This window comes from Paecilomyces variotii (genome assembly GCF_004022145.1).
Source record: "Paecilomyces variotii strain CBS 101075 chromosome Unknown C8Q69scaffold_9, whole genome shotgun sequence".
Classification (NCBI taxonomy): domain Eukaryota; kingdom Fungi; phylum Ascomycota; class Eurotiomycetes; order Eurotiales; family Thermoascaceae; genus Paecilomyces; species Paecilomyces variotii.
Window position 1 is genome coordinate 756308 of NW_021167148.1, and position 23947 is coordinate 780254.

At 48.5% G+C, this 23947-nt stretch overlaps 3 protein-coding genes and 2 non-coding genes across 5 annotated transcripts; 3 read left to right on the top strand and 2 right to left on the bottom strand.

Moving 5' to 3' along the window:
- The first annotated feature begins 876 nt into the window (after nt 1-876).
- On the top strand, nt 877-948 carry C8Q69DRAFT_t106. The gene has a single exon. It is a non-coding gene; the product is annotated as a tRNA-Glu (tRNA).
- A 693-nt stretch (nt 949-1641) lies between these two features.
- Nucleotides 1642-3042, bottom strand: C8Q69DRAFT_331036 (LicD family-domain-containing protein). The gene is made up of 2 exons (XM_028627478.1): nt 2323-3042; nt 1642-2262 (listed from the first exon to the last, which is right to left on the bottom strand). The coding sequence occupies exons 1-2, from the start codon at nt 2668-2670 to the stop codon at nt 1801-1803; spliced, it is 810 nt and encodes a 269-aa protein (XP_028483309.1). The 5' UTR covers nt 2671-3042; the 3' UTR covers nt 1642-1800.
- A 2811-nt stretch (nt 3043-5853) lies between these two features.
- Nucleotides 5854-10709, top strand: C8Q69DRAFT_487767 (lipid A export ATP-binding/permease protein msbA; the record flags this gene model as incomplete). The annotated part of the gene is made up of 11 exons (XM_028632011.1): nt 5854-6042; nt 6279-6340; nt 6400-6454; nt 6508-7109; nt 7160-7534; nt 7616-7847; nt 7896-8454; nt 8519-8691; nt 8739-9268; nt 9325-10294; nt 10683-10709. The coding sequence occupies 11 exons, from the start codon at nt 5854-5856 to the stop codon at nt 10707-10709; spliced, it is 3774 nt and encodes a 1257-aa protein (XP_028483310.1).
- Nucleotides 10356-10429, bottom strand: C8Q69DRAFT_t109. Its single transcript has one exon. It is a non-coding gene; the product is annotated as a tRNA-Val (tRNA).
- A 7426-nt stretch (nt 10710-18135) lies between the features above and the next one.
- C8Q69DRAFT_446445 (putative nuclear localization protein) lies at nt 18136-20602 on the top strand (the record flags this gene model as incomplete). The annotated part of the gene is made up of 3 exons (XM_028629130.1): nt 18136-18241; nt 18432-18548; nt 18684-20602. The coding sequence occupies 3 exons, from the start codon at nt 18136-18138 to the stop codon at nt 20600-20602; spliced, it is 2142 nt and encodes a 713-aa protein (XP_028483311.1).
- Between the last annotated feature and the right edge of the window lie 3345 nt (nt 20603-23947).

The window sequence follows — 23947 nt, forward strand, 5'->3', positions numbered from 1 at the left end:
CTAGAGGAGACCCAACTCATTCAATAAACATTTATCATAGCCTTTTTCAGAGCAGCATCGCCCTTATAATCAGTGCCCAACATTTACTCGCCACTGTTTGCTATCGCCTGCTGTGTTTTTCAAGTAGTATAGAAGATTGCTTACAAAGTGTTCTAAGTGTATCTTGTAGGAAATGCTTTACCCAGACGGAACGAACTAGCATACTTGATAACTGCTGTTCAATCTAGTTAGTTTCCGAAAATAGAGGACTACTAGATTTGCCACAGAATTCGCTGCTTAAAAAGTTGCAATGTCTTTTTTCCAGTAGATAAAATTCGACTAACTACCTGGTAAGCCTATTAGGGCTAATAACTTACACACACCGTGTTAGTACTTCTAGTATTGCTTAAACGTCGATTCGGGAAAATATCTTATAACTTTAAGGGCTTACTCATTATATTAAGGACTGGTAGGTTATGTGGTAAGGTATCCAAACGATTTAAATAACCTCCCTTATCCTTTCCTCGTTATCGTATAGTTAGGTGCTTTTATCATTAAGTGGGCATCGGGTATATTAACTCGGCGAGGGGGTAGCTTTTTCCCGTGAATTTATCCTAGTTTCTAGCCTCGAGCTAAGTACTAAAACTATCGATTATTCTCCTATTACACTACTATATTATTATGCGGAAATATATATATTTACTTAACTACTTACCTACTTATTATTATTAAAAGGTAAAAAAGCTATTTAACTATAATAACCTCTCAGAACGGATACTAGTTAGTAGTTACCCACCGGTATCCGCGAACTACGGCACATACAAAGCCAAAACCAGACCCATAATTTTTCGGTTTAGGTCATGAATCAAAAATTTTCACACCACTCCAACAACTACATCCGATGTGGTGTAATGGCTAACATCGCTGTCTCTCACACAGCAGCTCGGGGTTCGATTCCCCGCATCGGAGTCTACAAATATTTCTTTTTTTGTTTTTGATTTCTGTTTCATGGTTGGTTGTGGAGGAGGGAGGGGGGTTGGGTGTACTATTTTTTTGGGGGGGGGGGTGGGATGCAGCAGTGCGCTCTGTGTGGTGGGGTTGTACCGCTGGTATTGCTGACTACACGGACATGTAAATACTGTGATATGATGCGAAGGGGTGGTATCTTCAGAAAAGCTGGTAGTCAGGATGCAAGCGGTTGAGGATGATGGAGGAGGATAGACTGTCAGTCCAGACGTGCAGCTTGAGCACGGACGAGTAGAAATTGTAATGGAATTTATTTATATCCAGGATCACAAGCCAAGAACTCTGTGCCCAAGAGGATCTCGCGAGGATATTATATACAGTAGATATAGGTGGACGATGCCGGAAGATAAACACAGACTATCCAGAGGTTATATATCGCAGATCGCCATTTCCGCATGCCAAGAATAGATCCAACGCCCAGCTGATGCTGTGTATGTATACGAAGGGCAGACTGATGCATCGTAAAGAACAAACGTAACGCCGAACCATGCACAGGCAAGAAGCCAGAGGACCAGAGGAACCGCTAACGCCAAAACTGAGCAGTAATGAGAAAAGTCACAAGAGAAGCACGGTGATCAGAAGAGTCGAGTCGAGTCGAGTCGTACCAGGTAGATGGGATATGGTTTCATCAGGCGTACTGATTCTGTCGATCCTCTTGTCGTTTCTCCTCGTCGAGCTGCTTCTTCCGTTCCTTTTCCTCCTGTTTCTGTCTCTCCGCAATGTGTGGCTCATCGGCGACCCAAATCTTCTGCTCAGGGCTCCAAGTGTGGCTGCGCAAAACGTTAGCTAATGGCTCTATAATGAAAATGTATAATCGATAACGTACTTCTGGAAGTGAGTCGAGGACAATGCCTTGCCGGAATATTCTGCGATCAAAATCGAGTCGTACTTGAACGGCACTTTGGCGGGCACGCCTTCATAGGTCGTCTGACGCATCGGGTAGAGATCCTCCGTGTTGTACTTGTGGAAATTTTTGCACTGCCAAACTCCGGGCTCGACGTCGGGATGGAGCTCGCTCAGGCCGGTGATGTCGATGTATAGACCGTTGCGGATGTCGATCCAACGGGCGTCGATGATATTCAGGCCTTCCCCTCGATCACGCTGGCGTGACCACGGGTTGACATCGAGCAGATACCTCCGTTTGACCTTTCGATCTTCTGAGATGTACTGCGCTATCGTCTGGTTGAAATGGTCTCCCATGTATAGTAGAGTTTCCTCGGAAACCTGGGTATCGACGTCCCAGTCCCACGGTAGCATCTACAAGAAAAAAAGAATGTCAGCATTGAGTTCCAGGACCTTCCGGGTCACTCAGCCTACCTTGCCGTTCCACCACCAACCCAACAGCGTTCCATGTGCAATCCATGTCTCCAGACCATTCTCCCGGAAGAACTCCAAATATGCGCGGATCATGTGAGTGAGTGTATCTGTCCGCTCGTCGTACGAGACAACACCATGGAAGAACCGAGTATCATAGTGCCCCATAATATCATCACCGCCAGGCTCGTGGAAATATTTGGTCTCCGCAGGCTTTGGGGGCTTTTCCTGCTCCTGCTCCTGCTGCTGTTCCTCATTCTCGGCTGCATCGGCGCGGACTGACAATGGAGACGCCAGAATCAAGATCGGGTATAAGGCGATCAGCAGCGCCAGCAAACTCAGGTACCTCATGTCGTCGTGTTCCTTTCTCCCAGTGTCACCGTCTCTTTCGCATTCTGTGACCTGTGTCCCAGCCCTTTACGCGATACTCCTAGTTCATTCGAAATAGAACCTAGAGAGCCGTCTCGTCCTGTCTGCAAAATGTCCTCCGGTTTGTTCTCCCAGACCTTCTTAGTCGCCGCGCAACAGTCGTCCTGATCGTTCACCAGGCGCAAAGAGCGGACCTCCTGTACAGCGCGAGCAGCGTCAGGAGACCAGTCTCTCACCTCGTATACACCAGATACCGGTGATGTCCCAAGTCCCCCAGGAATATCTTATTTCTGTAGGGACAGGCGATCACAAATAGAAGGGAAAAAAAAGGGAAGAAAATAGCTGTAAATCGGGGATATCGGTTGATTTCGAATCGCCTCGGAGACGGGATACCCACGGACCGGCACGGATCTCGGCCAAGTTTTTCACTTTTCTTACTCTTATTGGGAGGACAGTGGCGCACACCAGCGCACTCAACTGTAGACAGCAACTGAGATGGATGGAGAATACTCAGAGTTATCGCAAAAGGCGGGGTAGGTAGCGGCTCAGGACGGAGGACATGAAGCCTCTCCCCCTGGTTTCAAACGAGGCCCCCGGGGGGTTTTCATAACTGATCTCGTTGACATCAAGGGCGCGTGCCCCCCTTCCCGCTTGGGTTGACCTCGATCTAGCATTGTTCCATTCTCCACTGCCGGCGTCGCCACTAGCCTCCGCGATTACTTGGCGTCAAGTTGGCGACGACTCAAGGAGATGGAAATGCTGACAACGTATGCTCGACTGTAACATCTCTGCCCGGGCTAGGCCGTGAAGGGAAAGACAGGTGCAGGACCAGTAGTCATTGACTACGGTCATATTGATGCCATCCGGGTTTGCGCCAACAGATACGAGAGTTGTTCTAGTAAAAGAATCGCCGGAAGAGGATATCGCGTCCCGGGAATAAAATGAGTGATACATGGAACGTCTCTCAGGAAGAGAGGAGCGAGTCATGCATTGTAAACCGGGCGCATAGTGATCACGATGGCAGTGTCATCATTCCAAGCGAGGGTAGGAAAACGGCCAAGACTTTTCTCGGAAAAACTTCTCTACCCACGCCCGGCTCTTTTCTACACGAGCTGATAGACTAGTCTGCCTGTTGAATTCTTTAACTCGCTTGCTCGGGGGCCGGGGCTGACCGATCTAGCGCTAAGAGGAACACTAAGAAGAACGCCGGGCCTTCATGCCCCCCAGAAATTATTATTGAACCCCCTGGGACGGGCCGACTTGGCATCCTCACGTGGTCGCCAATAGTATGGAGATCGCGTTGAGATAGTCATGGGCGATCTGGGAGATGAACGCCCAGATCAACCAAGTATTCTATACAGACAGGGTTCGCGCAAGATGATACTGTGCAATACCACCTTAACATGTCCAGTTCCACGGATAGAGAGTACCGAAATCCAGTGAATCGGCATTATTATTATTCATAGACACAATCAGATCGTCCTGCAACCGGTCGAGTCAAAGTGGAGTATTTCGACTTATGTCAGCTACCGGCGTTCTCTATGCCTCAGGCTCTCATTCTAACTTCCCCGTTCAGATTAGGTATGGCTACCGTATATTGTACTCCATAGTTGTGATCTCTTGTCATACTGCCTCTCATATGTCGGGTTTATATATCCTCTGCAGCTCGAATGATACTATTGCTGCAACAAGTTCTTATAAAAGAAGATCTGAAGAGTTTCCGGTTGCCTTTGTTTGCTCCCGTTCATTCAAGACAAGGGACGATTACGAGAAGGTAGCGGCTGTGTGACCTTATCAGATGGATCTAAAACGTGGCTGGCTGCCAGTGGCTGGTGACACCGACAAGAAGACAATCGTGGCTACCCGGGAGTATTAATTGTATTATTGTCTTCCAGCATCGACGTTTTCCACAGCAAATACCCATTCATTTGACCACCCCGAATATAGACCTCGTCACAACCTTCTGCGACAGATCTACAGTCTCTTCTTGAAATTATCAACAGGTTATCAAAGTCTGACTCACCATAGTAATATTGATGGCCCGTATGTACAGTGCTATACATGCATCCATGACTGATACTATGCAGATAAAGATCAAACACGAAGCAATTGACTGTCGGAACCACATTTGTCTCTATTTCAAAACACACGAAGTAACTAGTATTGCGCGTATGAGAGTACTACCCGTTCCAGGGTATCTCACTGCCTAATCTATCACTCATTGTATATGTCAACCTCTGAGGAGATGAACTACACGACTTTCTCTGAAAGCTTAGCTAGCTATCTAGAAATCATCAATTATTTAGGCACTCTCTGATGCGACTAAATCAACCTATAATAATACAAACCCCCCGATGTTTTTTGTGAGCTAAAAATACTCCGAAGCTGAAGCACTAGCGAGACGATCCAAGGTCAAACTGGCCGTTTGTTGGTCGATGGGAACCGACAGGCTACAGCAAATCGGGCGTGCTATTCTAATGGAACGCTATTGGCTGGTCACTACGTTGTTGCCTATTTCGAGAACAACTTTACTCCATCTCCTCGAGAAGACTCATTATTACTCTGTATTTGTTAAGTGCGCACTGAGTATCGCGACAATACAGCGAGATTAAGCGACGAACATTTTACCTTGGTAGTCCTTCTATGGCGAGGAACTCTATGTACTGTAAGACACTATCATGGATGGTTGCTGCGAATCCGAGTTCGAGTACAGATTGTAAAGTGGTTTAGAATTGAATCGTGTCTATTTTTCAGTATTTACTATGGCAATATACGTAAAGTTTTAGGCACACTGAGGTGTCACAAAATAGCTTGCATAACACGGAATTATTATTAAGTACAAAGGGGTATTGTAAATAAGAGAACTGACATGTCACAGTACATTTAACCGCATTGGGTTGTTGCAGCGCGAAGTTCGCTAGTCCCCACCCGCCCCTCGTGGCTTTAATTTCCTGTAGTAAGGATCTGTATAGTTCTTACACACAGTACGAACTGATAATAAATATTTCTGTCCACCACATGTGAGGAAATATCGTTGTGCTGTCAGGGAAGCGGGAACTCTCGCGGTACTGCTCTGACGGGTAGCTAACGGCAACTTTCTCGACGGTATACTCGTCGCTGCACTCCCTTGTTTCCCGTGTCTCTCAACTCCGATTCCAATTCTAGATGGGTGAATTGTCAGCTGCCTCTGTGCAGACGCAACCAGAGACTCCCCTAGATACGACATATGTTAGACACGATGTCGAATCGAACAAGCGTGGGGAGGACTCCAGATCGAAGTCCACCAAGTCTGATGCAACGCGCAAAGACAGCGATAAACAGCAGGACCAACCCGCTTCCTTGGGTAGCTATCTGGTGAGTGCAGCATATCAACTCGTTTGCAACTCTATACTGACAATCGTTGATAGCGGGCTCTCTCTTATGGATCGAAAATAGATGCCTTGCTATTCGCAGCAGCCACGTTATGCGCGGTGGCTTCTGGGGTCGTATGTATACTCTCATCGATTTTCTACATCAATAGCTGACTCGTGGACAGGTCCTCCCGCTCATGAAATATCGTTTTCGGCAATATCGTTGGCAATTTCAATGAGTACTTTATACCAGGGAACAGTACTCCCCAGAGCAAGTTCAAATCCTCAATCGACAGCAATGCGTATGTGTCTTCATCTCCCTATTCAGTACTCAGGTCGGCGCCCTAAACAATCATTCCAGTCTCAAGATCGTGTACCTGTTTATCGCGAAGTTCGCGACAACTTACGTATCTATGGTAAGACTCATTTGCTTATATTTTTGCTCGATCGACGCTGAAAAGAACACAAGTTTTGTTTTCGAATGGCCGGCCTTCGTGTCACGGCAGGCTTGCGGCTCATGTACATAGAATCTGTCTTTTCTCAACCTGTCAGCAAGCTCGACCAAACATCTACAGGAACGGTCGCGAATACGATCAGTGCCTCCTCCAACACGATACAGAGCAGTATCTCTGATAGACTATCTACCCTTTTCCAATCACTGGCTCTACTTGTAACGGCATATGTAGTAGCCTTTCGATACTCCTGGGCACTTACGCTGGCCGCCAGCGCAACATTACTGTGGTCACTTATCGTGTATGGTCTTACTGCCCCTACGACGATCAAGTTCCAACAGGAGACCGATAAGGCAGATGAAAATCACGCGTCGATTGCTGGCTCTGTTTTCGGTTCTATCCGTACGGTGTTGTCTCTGGGGGCGGAGGCGCAGTTATCAGAGAAATACTTCCACTGGGTTGAGGTGTCACGAAAACTCGGGATGAGACTACCATTGATCCTGGGGATACAGATCGGCCTTATATTTTTCGCAATGTATGCCAATTACGCGCTAAGTTTTTGGTTCGGTTTGGAGCTCTATCGAGAGGGGCACATCGCAAACATCAATACTGTTATCATGTAAGTTCGACACGCATTCTCACATATGGATAATATTGACCCTAGTGCAGCGTGTTCTTTTCTGTCCTTATCGTGGGCACCATCATGGGCGGTATTCTCATGCCAGTGATGCAAATTTCCAAAGCCATCAGTGCTTCCGGCGGCTTCTTTGAGATCATTGACTCTGATCGCGTGGAAAGGGATGGTCTTCAGGAACCGCAGGTCTCTGCACATGCAGACATTGAATTCCACAACGTTACATTCGCATACCCTGCCAGGAAGGAGGTTCAAGTACTCAAAGGCTTTAGTGCTCGTTTCGAGAAAGGAAAAAACACGGCATTGGTAGGGCCTTCAGGGTCCGGGAAGAGCACGATCGTTGGTTTGCTGGAGAGATGGTATCAGCTTGGCGAGGTGCAAGCACCCCAGCAGACGAGCGTGGATGCTCTGTCCGCTTCAGATGGCACAGAGAATACGATAAATGTCGACGAGCTCGAAGCCGGTGACCAGACTCAAGTTGACTGCGGTAGCATCACTATCGACGGTCATAACATCAACAGTCTGAGCTTGAAATGGTGGAGATCCCAGATTGGCCTGGTGCAACAAGAGCCTTTTCTCTTTAACGATACTATCCTCAACAATGTCGCGCATGGATTATTGGGTTCCAAATGGGAGAATGAGCCAGCAGAGGTCAAAGAGCAACTTGTGAAAAGCGCCTGCAGGGAGGCATATGCGGACGAGTTCATCAACCGACTTCCAGAGGTATCTCCTGTTTCTATGCATCCTGTCGAATGTCTCTGATGATTATAGGGCTACTCAACCATTGTCGGTGTGGACGGCATCAAACTGAGCGGAGGCCAGCGTCAACGACTCGCCATCGCCCGCAGTATTGTGAAACGACCCAGCATTCTTATATTGGACGAGGCCACGAGCTCTGTCGATGTCCATTCGGAGAGAATTGTCCAAGCGGCTCTTGATCGTGTATCCCAAGGCCTGACAACAATCACCATTGCTCACAGACTGTCGACTATTCGCAGAGCTCATCATATAATCGTCTTGCACAATGGAACTAAAATCGAGGAAGGTACCCACGAGGATCTCTTGTCAAGACCGGATGGCATGTATCACAACCTTGTCGAAGCGCAACATATCGAGGCGGGAGGGACATCGGAGATTGATGATGTGAGCGATACTGAACCTGTTGAGGAGGCTCAAGAGTCAGAGAAGACAGTATCCAAATCTGTCCATGTTAAGGAAGAGGCTCAAAACTCGCGTACTAAGTATGCTGCCGTTGGCCGTGTAGTTTCTGAACAGCGCACCCTATGGCCTTACTATGTTCTGATCTTATGCGCAACGATGTGTTGTGGTGGTAAGTAGACCTCTGCACCTATACTTTCTCTTGCCCTGTGGAATGTCACTCATATGTGGGACAGCTGCCTATGCACTGCAAAGTTGGCTCTTCGCGCAACTGATCCAAGTATTTCAGTTTACCGGCCAGAAGCTCAAGGATGCAGCTAACTTTTGGGCGTTGATGTTCTTTATTCTCTCGCTGGCTATGCTAGTCTCTTATTTCTTCGTGGGCTATGTTGGCATGTCTATTTCAACGGTGAGTTCTATCAATCCGTCAACCTTCACAAGCCTAACAGCGTATAGCACATAGGTTCAGTATATCGAAAGGATTACTTCCAAAGCATGCTCCGGAAGCCTGTTTCATTCTACGATACCGATGGCAATGCCTCTGGGAGCTTGATGTCGCGCCTTTCCACGGACACGAAGCAGGTTCAAGACGCGCTCAGTGCTAGTGGTGCATTCCCAATGATATCCATCTTCAACTTGATCGGATGTGTCGTCATATCATTCGCCTTCGGATGGAAGCTGAGTCTTGTCTCCTTGTTCGCAGCGTTACCAGTGTTGTTTGTTGCGGCCTTCATGCGCATCCGATATGAGATCAAATTCGAACAGATGAATTCGGACGTCTTTGCTCGTAGCTCTCAGTTTGCCGTCGAAGCAATTGGTGCTTTTCGCACAGTCACTGCATTGACCATGGAGGACTATATCGTGGATAGGTATTCTGCTCTGCTCAAGCAACAGGTCAGAAGAGCTTTCCGGAAAGCAACTTACGCCACGCTTATATTTGCTCTTTCTGATAGTGTGGAACTATGTGCCATGGCTCTCACTCTCTGGTAAGATTCCTCTCAGTATCTAAAATTCATGGTATTTGCTCACACCACCCCCTCAGGTACGGTGGACGGTTACTTGCGAGCCGAGAATATGATCCCCTCGCTTTCTTCGTCATCTATACTGCCGTTGTTCAAGGAGGACAGGCTGCTGGACAAGCCTTCAGTCTTGCTCCCATGTTCGCCCAAGCCACTTCTGCCGCCAACCGTATCTTTAATCTTCGACCAAAACCAGACCAGCACGGTACCACTGCTGGTGAGCCTTTATCAACCTCTGGTTTAGGTATGCAGATCGAGCTCAGACACGTCTCATTCAAATATCCCACGCGAGACACTTCCATCTTCGAGGATCTCAACATCAACATCGAAAGCGGACAGTTCGTTGCATTCGTTGGACCCTCTGGATGCGGAAAATCGACTACGATCTCCCTCCTTGAGCGCTTTTACGAACCTACCGCCGGTTCCATCTACCTTAATGGCAAGGACCTGCGATCCTTTGAAATATCATCCTACCGTCGAGCCCTCTCCCTAGTCTCGCAGGAACCGACCCTCTTCGAGGGCACCATTCGCGAAAACCTCCTTCTCGGACTTGACGATCAAACGGAAGACGAAAAGCTTGAAGAACGAATCATCCAGGCTTGTAAGTCCGCCGAAATTCACGACTTCATCGTCTCTCTTCCAGACGGCTACTCGACGCATCTAGGCATCCAGGCGCAAACCGCCCTCAGTGGCGGCCAGCGACAGCGTCTCTGCATCGCTCGTGCGCTGCTTCGTAACCCTTCGCTTCTTCTTCTCGATGAAGCGACGTCCAGTCTAGACTCACATTCTGAGAAACTCGTGCGGACCGCGATGGACCGTCTCGCGGCCCAGCGTCGCATGACCATCGTGGCCGTAGCACATCGGCTCGCTACGATCCAGAAGGCGGATGTGATCTTCGTCTTTAGCGCTAGCGAAGACGGGGGCGGATCCAGAATCGTGGAGAGAGGAAGTCATGGGGACCTGTTGAGGCGAAAAGGGGTATATTGGCAGATGGTAAGTTAGTCCCAGTCCCGGCATAAAAAAAATTTCGCGATCGAAAAAAAGAAATGTCAAGTGACCAGACTGGGGCTCGATCCCAGGACCTTATCGGTGTTAACGATACGTCATAACCAACTAGACTATCCGGCCATCTTGTTGGAAGACTGCTGGCTGGTGTGATTTATATACGGAACAAATATCCATTCTGCCTACAACAGCACTACAGATGGCCGGTCAATTAACCTACTGCTTCATTTGCTTGTGCAGGAACAGTGGCAGTAGCTGGTTATCTCGCATCGTTAACACGGATGAGGTCGCCGGATCGAGCCCGGCCCGTCCTCCTTTCATCTCCCGAGAAAAGAAGAATACAGAGAGCTAACGTGATTTCGGTTGTTATATATAGTGTCAGGCACAAGCCCTCGACCAGTGATCATAACAATTTCGATACAGCATTCATATCTTCGCCCATTTTCCTTTTCACCCTCATGTTCCTCTTCCCACGAGACGTGCCATGTGATATGCGATCGCCTATCTCCACACGCAACTATATATGCATGCATCTGCATCGATGCCTCTTTCAAAAGTGCCGCAATAGCGTACTTGGCCAATTGGATATCTAGATATCTATTTGTTGCTTGAAGCATCATGGCGCCATGCAAAAAAAAAAAAAATCAATCTCAACCTTCTCATTGCGAACTGAAATCCTCTGCGCTACATCACTCTACTTTCGGTACTACACCGGTTCCCATGTTGAAGGAGAAAGTAATTCTTGACCAGAGAGCAGACATAGCTGACAAGTACAACATGAACTTTTCGCCCTTCATCACTATCTATCCCGATCTCTCAGGAGTCGAGTTACAGACAACTCTTCAACGCAATATCAGCAGATTAACCTTTCCCAACACAGTAGGGAGTTTAAGAAGAGGAAACAGTATTTATTACTGCATAGACATAGGAGCCTGGTTTAGCTAACGAGTTTCAGCATTCTTTCGGATATAGTTATTATCCAAGTCCAACCTTTCCGATTGTACATATACCTGGTAGTACCAGTCACCCTCCCACAAGTATGGTATTGCCACAACCACAACCACATCCCCAGCCTCCTTCTATTTCAACACCACCGACGAAATGCTATCTCTTTCCCGCTCTCCTTCTCATGTGTCCGAATTGTATTGTTAGACAGTCTTTGCTCTGGAACAGAGTACGAACACGGAAACAATATCGGCTCAGGTAGGTACCAATGCATTCATTAAATGAAGTGAAAACGAAGGGGACAGGAAATTAATTGTTAACGTCAAAGTCAAAACACCCAAGAAAAGACCTCTATTCAGAGTCTGGCTTTAGCGGGGGAATTCTTGTTTAAAAGCAGCGACCTGTGAGTAGTTTTCGACTGATTTTTTTTGGAGGGGTGTGAGAGTTTTTATTACCGATGGGAGAGGATCGGGTTGGATATATATAAGTTGAAACATGTAGAAATATTTCGAAAGAGTTGGCAATTGTATTACCTTAGGATGGCATCAACCAAATAGTACTCAGAGAGTGTAGAGTGATCCTATAAGTAGTGGGGGTATTAGTAAAACGGCGGCTCGCTGTTGGGAGGGAGTTATGCGTTATCTGGAATCGAAAGCTGTCGGTTTCGACGTTAATTATTGCACAGATCCTCACACCCTATGTATGAAATGGGAAGGGAAATATCAATTTGAGCAATGTATGGAAGGTGATGCTTTACCAAGATTATATCAGATATGGAAATGCAAGGAGAGCCATGTACTGTTCGTTCTCACCATATTAAAGTTACTGTTTTATCTTGATTACAGACCGCATATATTATCATCGCCAATTGCATCACATAAGGTTAGTCTTACTGTACTTACTCTATATTAAGTTAGTCACGAGTTGCAGAAGAATTTTCCATTTCAACCCCTCTCCTCAACCCAGGAGATTTTCCTTCATTCTCGCAACCTTGGGTGTTTTGTTTCACACGCGTAAATTAGAGTATATCCATGGTCTCCACGTGCTAGGTACCTAGCTAAGGTGGCTAATGATCTGAAAATTCCGAAACGAACCCTGGAACGAACGGGGGCCCGCGGCAGCTGTCATGTTCTTCGCACTCTTCGAATCATTCCTATCCTTGGTTAATCAAGCTGTATACTCCATACTTAGCGTCTGCGGAGAGGGAAAAAAGTTTCGGACGGATGACTCAGAGTCGTAATGATGATGTGCCTGTCATTCGCCGGGGCTGTCTTCCCTTGTTCCCTTTCCTTTCCCCTCACGCGCATTGAACCCTGCATGGAGAGAGGACGTCTGCTTTCTTCGTGTCATATTCCGGTCGTACTAGTAGGGATGACGAATATGACATGACAACAGAAAGAGAAGAATAGGCAGATAGTGGAACCTAGTGGAAGCTGCAGCCCGGCAAAACTGCCATATTGCGCTGAGGTGGTTATTCCCTCTCTGGTCCAAGATCCGGCTCAGCAATGAGTGGTATTCCTCTCGATCGAAAGAGATGGATGAAAGACATGTGGAGTATCCAATAATAGCAGTTGCTGGATAACGAAAGTAACGATATGCATTCCTTAGGTAACATCCACGGCGCGAGTCGGAGAACTGCCGACTATCTGGTTCGTTGGGCGATCGTCTTTTGTAGCCGGCTGGCTGTACTTCGTCTGTAAGTATATGTAGCGTCATTTGCTTTTTTCTCTCAACGGGCGGGAACTACTGCAAGGCCGGGATTGTTGTTTCTCTGACCCCGAACATCGCTCCAATCCATCGTCGGAGAGGACCGTTCTCGGCGGAGTTCTCGGGTGATTGTCCTCGGAGGAGGACTTGAAAAGCAGTCCAATGGTGGGATCTGCTGTGCTATCTTTCGAGCAGAATAAAAGCTCGATGTGACTGCAGAAACGAGACACGCTTGTGGCAGAAGAGAGGAGGGAATTGCCGCATCTCTCCCCACCATGGATTCCAGAAGGAAAATAAAGACGAACTTCGTAAAGAAGCAAGTCATATGGCCCTGTGAAGAGATGAAGAAATGAGATATCCGGAGAATCGCACGGACGCCCTGACATCATCCTAGTCGTAAGTCTTCGGCTGCTTCGCCATGGACGGCGTCTGTTATGTCGCGAAATAAACCGTTCATTGGTTCGGGAAGTCTCTCAAGAAGATATTTTAGATTGTTCTCTTACTGTCCGTGTACAGTAGTAGTCGGGCTTTGACCGCCAGAACGGAAGAGGGCGGCAGAGATGATTGACGATTGGGATCACGCGTACAGCCCAGAGTCCAGACATTCTTGGATCCCTGTTTTGAATCCAGACTCTCCGGCTAAAACTTCATCGTTCTTCTCTCTGTGTCGTCGCGTCGCCACGCGTTTTGGCTGATAAGATAGCGGGGATGACGCTCGTTGTCTCAGATGTGGAAGAACCGGTGGCCCGAGAACTGAACCCTGGGATGACTATCGGGATAGATCTACGGAGTATTCTACTTCCAAAACATACAGTGGCAAATATCTGCGAGCGGCTTTCTTTTGACCGCAGCTGGACGCGGGAATAACAGAAAAAATATCGCGATCTTGCCCTGTTTTGACCATGGTCATCGTTTCTTCAATAATACCGGGACGTTCTCCCGCGCATCTTGTGCCCTATCTTGCCTGTAACTCAGATCGATTTGACTCCTCATGGTTCTCCAGGGCCGTTGCGGGGACGCTGCCTGGATTACGATTGCATAGCGGGGGTTTTGACTTTTGTTCTTTGTTACACAGCCACATATTGGTCGAGCATTTCGGGATATCGACTGCTCCCAAAGGAGGTTGAGCAGCTCGATTCTTGTACTAATGTGAAATATGCTTTTCCCAAGCCTAGAGGCACTTCAGTAGGTACCCGCAGATGGAAGGCTCTACGATAACCCAGATAGGCGCATGGATTATTCCGTATTTAGTGACTGGCAAAGGCAACACAGACCAGTTAGCGAGCCCTCAAACGAAGATCATGGGCGATCCGGGCGGCTTTACGGACTTTGGGGATGTCCACGGCCATGAACTTTCCCAGAGCAGTTTTCCTCTTCCATTGTTATCACCGGATCGCACTCTCGACGGAATGACCCAGGTTCACACTGCAGTTGACGACGCGGAACCGCGAAGCTTGGCGGCACCTAGACGGCGACTGTGATGTCTATCTGGTGAAGTAGTTTTCAAGGTTTCGAGGAGAAAATCAAAGGCGGGGGAGCAAGTTTCAATAATGTATTTACCCAGTACAAGACCATGGATCATCAACTGTCGGCCGCGCCCAGCCCATGGGCCATCACCGGAGACTAAGAGTTTAAGTGGCTGTGATGCGCCTCCCGATCGCCCTAGTAAACGGCGTACGACGACTGTACGATGCAGTGCAAGGGCATGGGACTTGCTTTAGCCTAGGGAGGCTGCATCTGCTTCCTTTTGGATGCCGGTTCATGCCCCTCTTCCGGACAATAATTATCACGAGGAAGATAGAACTAAGAATGAGAGGATAGCGCGACTGCAGTGACGATTGTGATTCGTCTTCAGCTGGTCTCTCGCATAAGCCGTCTCTCCCCTTCGAGGACCGACCATGTTGATCCTTAGCATTAGTGGCGCTTATGAGCGTAGACTTGCCGTAGAATCTCTGTCTCCTCCAAGACTTGGGCGACTGGCTGCCATGACAAAGAACAAGTATTATCACTCTCAGATTTGAGTATCAATATTTTTGCTCCGTTACGGTGGCCGGTGCATAGATGGGGCCGTTGATCGACTGTTAGTGCCCGCTTTCAAATGACCCTTGTCGACCTTGTAGGGGGCCGAGAAAGTGCGAAACTCTATTGTCGCATTATCTTTGTACATACTTTGGGGACTTCGTCTCGATATCAAAGTGAAGGAGTGAGGCAGCGGAGCCGGGGCCGTTTTAGAAACCACAAAGGTCTCACGAGGACATGAAGTCGAGAAAAGCTTCCAGGACGCTCCAGCGACAGGGATAGTATATTCCATCGAAACCAAGGGTATCGGCCACACAATGGGCCATCTGATTCCGATATCGAGGGGTGATCCATGATGCGAGTCCCTGCCGGCATATCCCCCTAGACCCGGCCTAACTTTCGAGACCGATCATATCATGGGCTCTGCAGACCTCGCGCTGTGTCCTGCTCTGCTCAGCCCTGGGTCCCACCTCTTTCATCTCGAGTGGCGGATTGTCGACAGTTAGCTCCGTACGACGATGCATGCTTGTTAATGGAATGAGAGCCAGTCCGTAGCGTGGTCCTTAGCGCGATTCCCGATATGCTCTACTCGACCGAGTCAGTCGTCGATTGACGGACGAGGGGCAGCTGAGAGGTTGCAAATTGCAAAAGAAAAAGTCCCATCGTGAAGGGACATTCCCCGTTGCGTTGAAGGTAACTTCTAATGGAGAGTCCCAGTATGGATGGAAGGTGGCGGTCTGAAATCTTTCGAAATCAGGAGGACACAGATCCTTGTTGGTCATTAAGGACTTACTCTTTTCGGGCTTGCTACCTTGTGTATGAACCACCAGCATCGCCCACCATGTTCGCTCCAGGAATTAGGGGCTTGGAATCTGTTTTTCGTATTATGGTATACATCCGTTACTACAGTGGCAGCACCAAGTAACTTATATAAAGCTTCTTGAAGCCTCCACCAGCGGTGGCTTTGGCAGGATATTGAACATGTAACGTATACAATATTGCCGAACGAATAGTTAGTTAGTAGTCAACGGAGCTGCATGCTGCCAGATCGGATGAGAACCACTGAACTTTGAAGCGCTTCCGCCCTTTGCCTGGCTGGTGTTACATGATTAAGTTTCTTCTGGATAAGACGTATGCACCTGGACGGTTTGATCGTAGACATGCTGCATCGCATCTATCCTGCCGGCTCCATCAAGACATCCCGGTGGAGATCATCCTGGTAGGGTTTATCCGGGCCCTACCTATGCTAGTAGAGTATTCTACTATAGTAAACATTGATCCGATATGTAGTAGTCTTGTCTTCAGTATTATATTATTCAGTACGGAGTAATAATGTTCATTCTCCTCCATCTTCTCCTGGCCACTTTCTGTTCCCGTGACCTTTGTCAGCGCGAGAGTCTCGTGATCTATCCCAAAACGGAAGGACCGGCGATCGAAAAGAGTCGAAAAGACGAAAAGGAAGATAGAAAAAATAGAAAAAAAAAGAAGAAGAAAGAGAGAAACAGGACAAGAGGCAGTGCTAAACTGAGATCTTGTGTTCATTAATCATTATTTCATTTGTGCTGATCCCGCTCTGGCCACCATTATTATTTTCTGCTTTCCTTCAGCCAACAAACGCTGAATGTCCAAACGCCTCCCGACGACGGCTTCTCTCTCTCTCTCTCTCTCTCTCTCTCCACCAACCGCGGTCTCTCAGATCTCTTCTCATCAGATTCCGTCCGTCTCTCTCTCTTTCCATCAACTAACTTGAGTTGATTGATTAATTAATTCCTTATTAACTTACTTCTTCAGTTAACTAACTAGTTGAGGCCGCGCCTGTCAGCAGTTCTACCTAAGTTAACTTAACTACTGTACTAGGATCGACGGCAGCTTCCGCTTGACGCTCCCTCGCGTCGCCTGCTGGATCCCTGGCTCGCACTCGCGCATCCGCCAACAGCCAGCCCAAGGCTTGCCAGAAACTTAGAGAACGCCGATTTCTCGTGTCCCACTTGGGAAAACCCCTCTTTGATCCCTCTCTTCTCTTAACTTACCCGGGGGAAGTCTATCATCCACCGACTAGATCGTCTGCATCGTCCGTGTACGACCAGCAGCCATCTGCCGCCATCCAACCAGCTCCCTCAGATACGCCCCCTCCAGGTCGCGTCTGCTGCTTCAGAGTCGCGATCACAGTTTGTGGTCTCTGTGCGCGAACCACTACTGCGTTGCGATTCTCCTCTCGTTGGCGTGTTGTGATTCCTGCCTGCGTGCAAGAACCAGGCTGTGCTAGGCAAGAAAGAATCGCTTGTTCCTCAGGCGCCAGCACTAACGAACCAATAATCCTCCCGATCGAGCATGTCTGTCGCGATCGGACATCGACTCTAATCATCGCTGGAAGCACCACTACCATACTACTACTATCTTCCCGACCACCCCTTCCTTCCAGGCATCGGCATCTGCTCTCTAGATATTATTCTCCTGCTGCTGCCTCTTTGCTGCCGTCGCTTCCTCGCGTCCGTTCCATCCCGGCTCGTTCCTTGGCCCAATCACGTCAGCGTGGCGCTTCCCAGACGGCCGCCGAAAAGCAACGCACAGGACGGAAAAGCCTTCAGTTCTCCTCGAGATCGCTTCCGCTGCACATCCTGTCTTGTTGTGTCCTCTGCTTCGCAATCCTATCCGGTTCCCCCTCCCCCAAAACACCCAACCCCCCACCATAACCCTCGACTGCCGACTGAACCACCCTTCAAACCACCCCAGTCGCCCGTATCCACCGACCTTTCTTTCGGTCGCCTTATTCCTCTGCTTTCCGTCCTTTCCATTTGTTCGCGGCCCGCGATCTTGCGCTGCGACGGCGACGGAGGATCTCAGAAAAAGCTGGTCGGGCTAGGTTCTCAGCCTCGTTGTGGCGGTACCCGCGCAGCCTTACCGAGAACCCCCTCAGTCAAAGCTTTTTGGTCCAGTTGCGATTGCTTCAGCTCCCGGTGATCCGCCCTGCTGCTTCGTGGACCAAGCTGCATGCGACCTCTGCGCAAACCATCCGCGGTCTGCTTGCATCGTTGCATCACCCTCTTCTGAGAACGATCCATCCCCGGCGGCAATCTCGTCGAGTTGTTCGATCCCACCGCGTCCGCTGACGCGCCAACGGCCTTCACGGCCTCAACCCCCTCCATCCTTGGCCCATCATGTATGGCACTTCCCACACCGTTTCCGCCTCGATGAATGGCATGGGAGGAGAGCTGGTAGATGGTTCCGGTACCATCAATCCGGCTGCATTGAACAACACTGCAGGTATGCTTCAATAATCTGTCCCCTGCCGCGTCGCGCCATTTGATATGCTCGCGCGACATCAAGAAAGTCCTGATATTGGTCAGCGTTTGATGGCCCGCGATTATTCTATCGATTTGGCGATAATCTGCTCTGTCGAACGCTTGTACTGGGTCGTCTCATCATGGTGAATCGATGCTGACGGTTTTGCAAGCAGCTTCCTTGCCAACTCCTCCCATCGCTGCGCCGAGCACCAGTCCGCGAGGCATCAAGCGTAGTCGTTCCCCGGAGCGGTACGAAGATGTGACTTTGGAGGCAGAGCATGACGATGGTACGAGTTTTCTTCTCCAGTGATTGATTTGTAATCTGCTTGTGGAGGGCAGACAGATTTTTTTTGCCTTTTCGTCTCACGCGTTTTGGGGGAGATACGGAAGAGCGAACTGACAGAAAACCCTTTGTTTTACAGATGATCACACTCGCCGTAAACGGGGGCGCCCTCCAAAGACGCCACGAACTTCCAGCGGTACCATTACGAGTCCTGTAGCCTTGTCTCAACAACCGCCATCTGTCCCAGCGCAAGCGCAAACACCTCAGATGCAGTCGCAATCACTGCCCCGGCAGACTCCTCCGTCGCAAACGTCTCCTGTCCCCAAGACTACTCCCACAAAACCTCTTGTGAAGGCTCTACCCACAGTGAGGGATCATACTACTGATCAGCTCGGTCCAGAGGGCGATGAATACATTCCAAAGGAATTTGACGAAGCAGGAGAGCAAAAGGTCGATGCCTTGGGTTATCCTCAGGATTCGCGGCAGTACAAGTGCAGGACTTTCCGTGTTCCCAACCGCGGAGACAAGCTCTTCATGCTGGCGACGGAGTGCGCGCGCGTTCTGGGATACCGTGACTCGTATCTTCTCTTCAACAAAAACCGATCCCTTTACAAGATCATTGCGACGCAGGCAGAAAAAGATGATCTCATCCAGCAAGACATCCTTCCGTACTCCTATCGGTCGCGACAGATCGCCATCGTCACCGCCAAGTCCATGTTCCGTCAATTTGGGAGTCGCGTTATTGTCGATGGGCGACGCGTTCGGGATGACTACTGGGAGAGTAAGGCGAGAAAGCAAGGATTTACTGAGGAAGATCTGGCTGGCGAGAAGAGACCAGGTGCGGCAAAAGCCAGAGACGCAGCAGCCGCTGAAGCAGCCAGTGCTGGCATGCTACCCAACCTTGGTCACGGCGATGTGATTTACAGTAACGCGATCGAGAGTATGCCACCGACTCATGGGCTGCCGCCTGGTTTGGGGCTTCCAGCCTCGTCGCTTGCACCGCTGCCGATGATCCACCTCACGCCGACCACGACAGATGACCCTCGACTGCGAGAGTACAGCAACATCCCCCGTCCACGACAGGAGATGACGGGGCAACCGTATCAAGACCGCACACAACCGAGCACTGCTGCAGAGATCCTCAACCAAGCTGGGCACACCGCAGATTTCAACAAGATCCTAAATTCTCAGCGCGCTTTCCGTCACAAGGGCCTGGACGAATTCTACGCCAAACAGCGGGATATCCCGGTGTCTGCATCCCAGTCACAGTCGGTGCCGGTGGAGGCCAATGTTGCAGTATCACAGGCGCTGCAGTCGCCCCGGCTGTCCTCGGGCATGATGAACGCTGGTCAGCAGCAAACAGTGATGCCTCACCAGACGCCGATGATGACGCCTCAGGTTTCCTATCCCCAACAGCAGACTCATCAGACGCCTATTGCCCAATCCCCTATCCGTGGAATGCCTCAGGGGATCCGACCGGATCTGCTACATCAGAGATCCAACCCTTCTCTATCCTCGGCCGGATCGGGACAGAGCACTCCCTATGGATATGCTTCACAACCGCAGCAGATGTGGGGTCAGCCGCCACCTCAGCCGCAGCCGTCACCGATGTCTGCCTCTCCGCATCACAACATGGGGATGCCCCAGTATGCCGCGCAGATGCATCCGCAACAGCAGACGCCGTCGCCTCTTCCTCAGAACGCCCAGCAGCATCATCCCTCTCAATCGCCGCGGAACCAGCCCCGCCCGCCACAGCAGATGCCCCAATCGATGCAGATGCACCCTCAAGCAACGGCACAGCAGACGATGGCATCTCTTGGCTACCCAGGCGTCACTGCGGCTGGATACCCTGCTCTATCCGCTGCGCGAGCAATGTATCCTTCGACACAGGGTCCCGGTCAGCAGTTCCTAGCTCACCAGCAACCGGGAGTCGCTATGGGGATGGGTGCAGGACCTGGCATGCCCAGTTGGCCGTCGGCAGTAGGCGGGCCTATGCAGCCTGGACAGCCTCAACCAGGTCAATCTGGAAGTCCATTGGGAGGATGGACAGGTTACTAGCGCATAACCGGCGCAAACTCTTTTCCTACAACGGCTGGCGTTTATGGGATTTGAGGCGTCAAAAGAACGAGGGGTGTGGCAGGTTTGGCTCATCTGGGTTGAACGCGAATTTCAATTGTTTTCGTTCCTCTGGCTTGTTTCATGTGCTTTCCCCCCCTGGTGCATCTTATACCCCCTGGTCTGAATTTATATGTTCTGAGGGTGATCACTAATGATACTTCGATCTACCCTTATTTGTTGTCTTCGCTTTCGTCCTTTTATACCCATTTGTCCTCTTCCTTCCTTCCTCTCGGTCCTTATTGGGGTTGCGTGCGTGTGTGGAGGAATATAGTTGCTCGGTCGAACGAATTTGGTCTACACATTTATCCGAACAATCTTGCATTTATGCCTATGTAGAAAGGGCTGATGAGGCCGTTATTGGATCATCTTCCTTTCGACTGTCCTCTTATGTTTGATATCCCCAAGTTCTCCCTTTGCATCGAGGTCTCTCTGTGTTGCATTTCTGTAACGTTTTTTCTGCCTCGGATCGGTACCTTTCACTCATTAACATGCTTTCACTTCTTACACTTGTCGTACAATGCTTCCGGAGTTACTACTTATGACTCGCACTTGGTTGCCCTTTACCCTTCTCTTGTCTATATTTCTGCAATTCTTATTCCCTTATGGGCCATGCATTCTATCGCCTCATCGTTAAGATCCTTTTCTCGAGCCCGTACTGACTCCCGTGTGGAGTCTGCGGGATGGTAGACGTATGTTACGTGTCATGTCTTTTTTTCGTTGTTTCTGCCTCTTTGAAGGTACCAAATTGAACTATCAACCGTGTTCTATGTTCATTGAGAATGGCAAAGTGGGAGGGAGTCATCCTTTCCTTTCTGGCGACAGTAGCCGGCCGCTCGTCGTCATTCGACCATTACTCTTCGGGGGGTAGTGCCAAGGACGACTCATCTTATGTCGCTAGGGGCCTCCAGTGTAACCCCGTATGATTGCACGAGTTCCCTTTTCTTTTCAATTTGGCCTCGAGTTTCGTATGTCATGCTACCATGAATCTTATATCTTTCCACTCTAGCCTATATTCCTTTATCTCTTTACCCTTACTAAGAATATGATACACGTTTCCACGTCTCTTATCTATTATCGTCATGGGTGGATCTTGTCCCATTATTCTCTTGTATATCTTTCTGTAAAAAGGTCCAAGTCTTTTGGAGGCCCCCTTATTCCTTCCCTTCCCTTCCCAGCGTAGAGGCCGTTACTTGTATTATGGTTTGATCAAGAAGAGTTCAATATTGCTTAACACTTTTAATATTCCCGTGGATGGAACTAGAGCCACTTGATTCCAGTTCAGTTCATACTCGTTCACCGTAGGCATACAACTTTCATCTCGAGAAATCAAAGAGCCCGTGATGATTTCGTAATTGCACGTGGACCTTTTTTCCTGCCGGAAACTCAGACATATAACCTATTCTGTTTCCAAAGATTGAATCTTAGCGGACATATAATACCTATAATATTCTATCCAGACCTGCTGGTGATTTTATCGAATCCTACACGGAAGCATAGTCAGAATTGAACGACCGAGCTATTTCCTATATTGCTTGAATTTCTTGCTTAACTCTAGTTCTTTCTGGGAGGGGAGGGGGGGGGGGTCCCATCTTGATCTCCTATAGCATATAATATAGAAGAAATCTAGACCTTACTGTTCTAGTGGGTTCTATCCTATCATTAGGATATTGAAGAACTTGCTGTAAACGGATAATACGACACGCCAACAATATATACAGTACATCCCTATATCTTTTGACTTTGTTCATAAGGAGTTACATAGATAGTGTAATACTTACTTATTCAGTAACTGGGTTATAGTTATAACCATTTCAACATTAAGTAACTAACTATTCTTGTTGTGTCTATATTTAGGCGGATATAAAATTGAGCTCACGTGTGTCTAGGTCGGGCTTAATTTACCTTGCGGATATAATAGACGCATATATATATATAGTCTCATAATGAGAATAATGGCAATAAGTGCGAGCATGATTAGTTAATGGGATTGAGAAGTGATTTGTCTGTTTTTGGTATTCATATATATATATATATATGCACTAACATGCCTATGTATAGTGTATGGCATTGTTTAATGCAATGTGGACGGAGATCTAAGAAAGTGGTATTAGCCATTTAGAGGGGGCGCATGAGCAGACTGACGAAACAATAGTTAGCTGTCCGGAAGGCATTTAGATATGCTGATTATCTAGTTCTGATTGTCAGAAATTGTGGACATTCTGGGCCTGTTAGATGCCGGTAAACGAAGAGGAAAAAAAAGAAAAGCACGAGTCCACCGTAGGCATTCCCGGAGATGTACATACATACTACTGCCCAAATAACATCATAGCACTTATCTACTAGAATGGAGCATCGCGATAATGAGAGTTAAGTCTATCTATTAGTTACTGACATTCTACGCCGGAGTTCCATAGTTGCTCTCCGCAGCATTATGCCAGCCTTTGCCATGACGACCAGAAAGAGCACCTTGTAACTACTGAGAGGTTTGTGAGAATCGGCGATTAAGATCGACCACTTTATGATATAGTTAACTAATTGGAATAATCTTTGCCATTGCGTCAGTTGTTGTTTGTGGGTGCGGTCGGAACTACAAGTCCGGTTGATCAGGCCGAAGTTGTTTACCGCGGTCTGTTTTATATATGTACATAGATAGTCTAGCGCCAGTATCAGCCCCTGAGTCTCCATCCGTTCTTGAGCACGGATGCGTTCTTTTTTTCTCTTTCTTTCTTTCTTTCTTCTTTTCCTCGGGCAGGTAGCCACGGGGTTGGGTATTCATAACTAACTAACCAAGGACTCGGCACTTACGTATTCGAACGACGATGGATCCGTCGAATACTCATCCTGAAGAATAGATCGATCCCGTAGCGAACAGCAACGCTGGAGATGAGTATGTACAGTACATACTATCCAGAGGCTATCCGCACTGATTGCAAAGAGAGCCATGCTGTATACTGTATTCCGGGCAGCAAGAAAACAGAAGAAGGCTCAATAATAATGCTTAATGCATGCTATAATAATAATGTCGATGCGCTCGTTCCCAGTGCCCAGACTGGGTAGACTTGGCTGTTCATCCATCGCATCCAATCCCGCCTGCCAGTCTGGCACGTGCATCCCAGCAAAACCAGATAACTAATACTTAACTAAGCCGTTAACTATTTAATTATCCCGCGCGGAGCCAAGTGACAAAAATTTTCTTTGTCCGATGGTCCGCCCGTAGTAAAGACGCCTATCTTTCGAATGTATGTACTGTAATTATTTATACAGGCTGGCTGTTAAGGTCTGCCG

Excerpts from the sequence above, each read along its gene's own strand:
- C8Q69DRAFT_331036 (XM_028627478.1), bottom strand. The coding sequence starts at position 2,670 with ATGAGGTACCTGAGTTTGCTGGCGCTGCTGATCGCCTTATACCCGATC. Across the intron at positions 2,263-2,322 it reads GTTGGTGGTGGAACGGCAAG|ATGCTACCGTGGGACTGGGA; the intron begins GTAGGCTGAGTG and ends TTTTTCTTGTAG.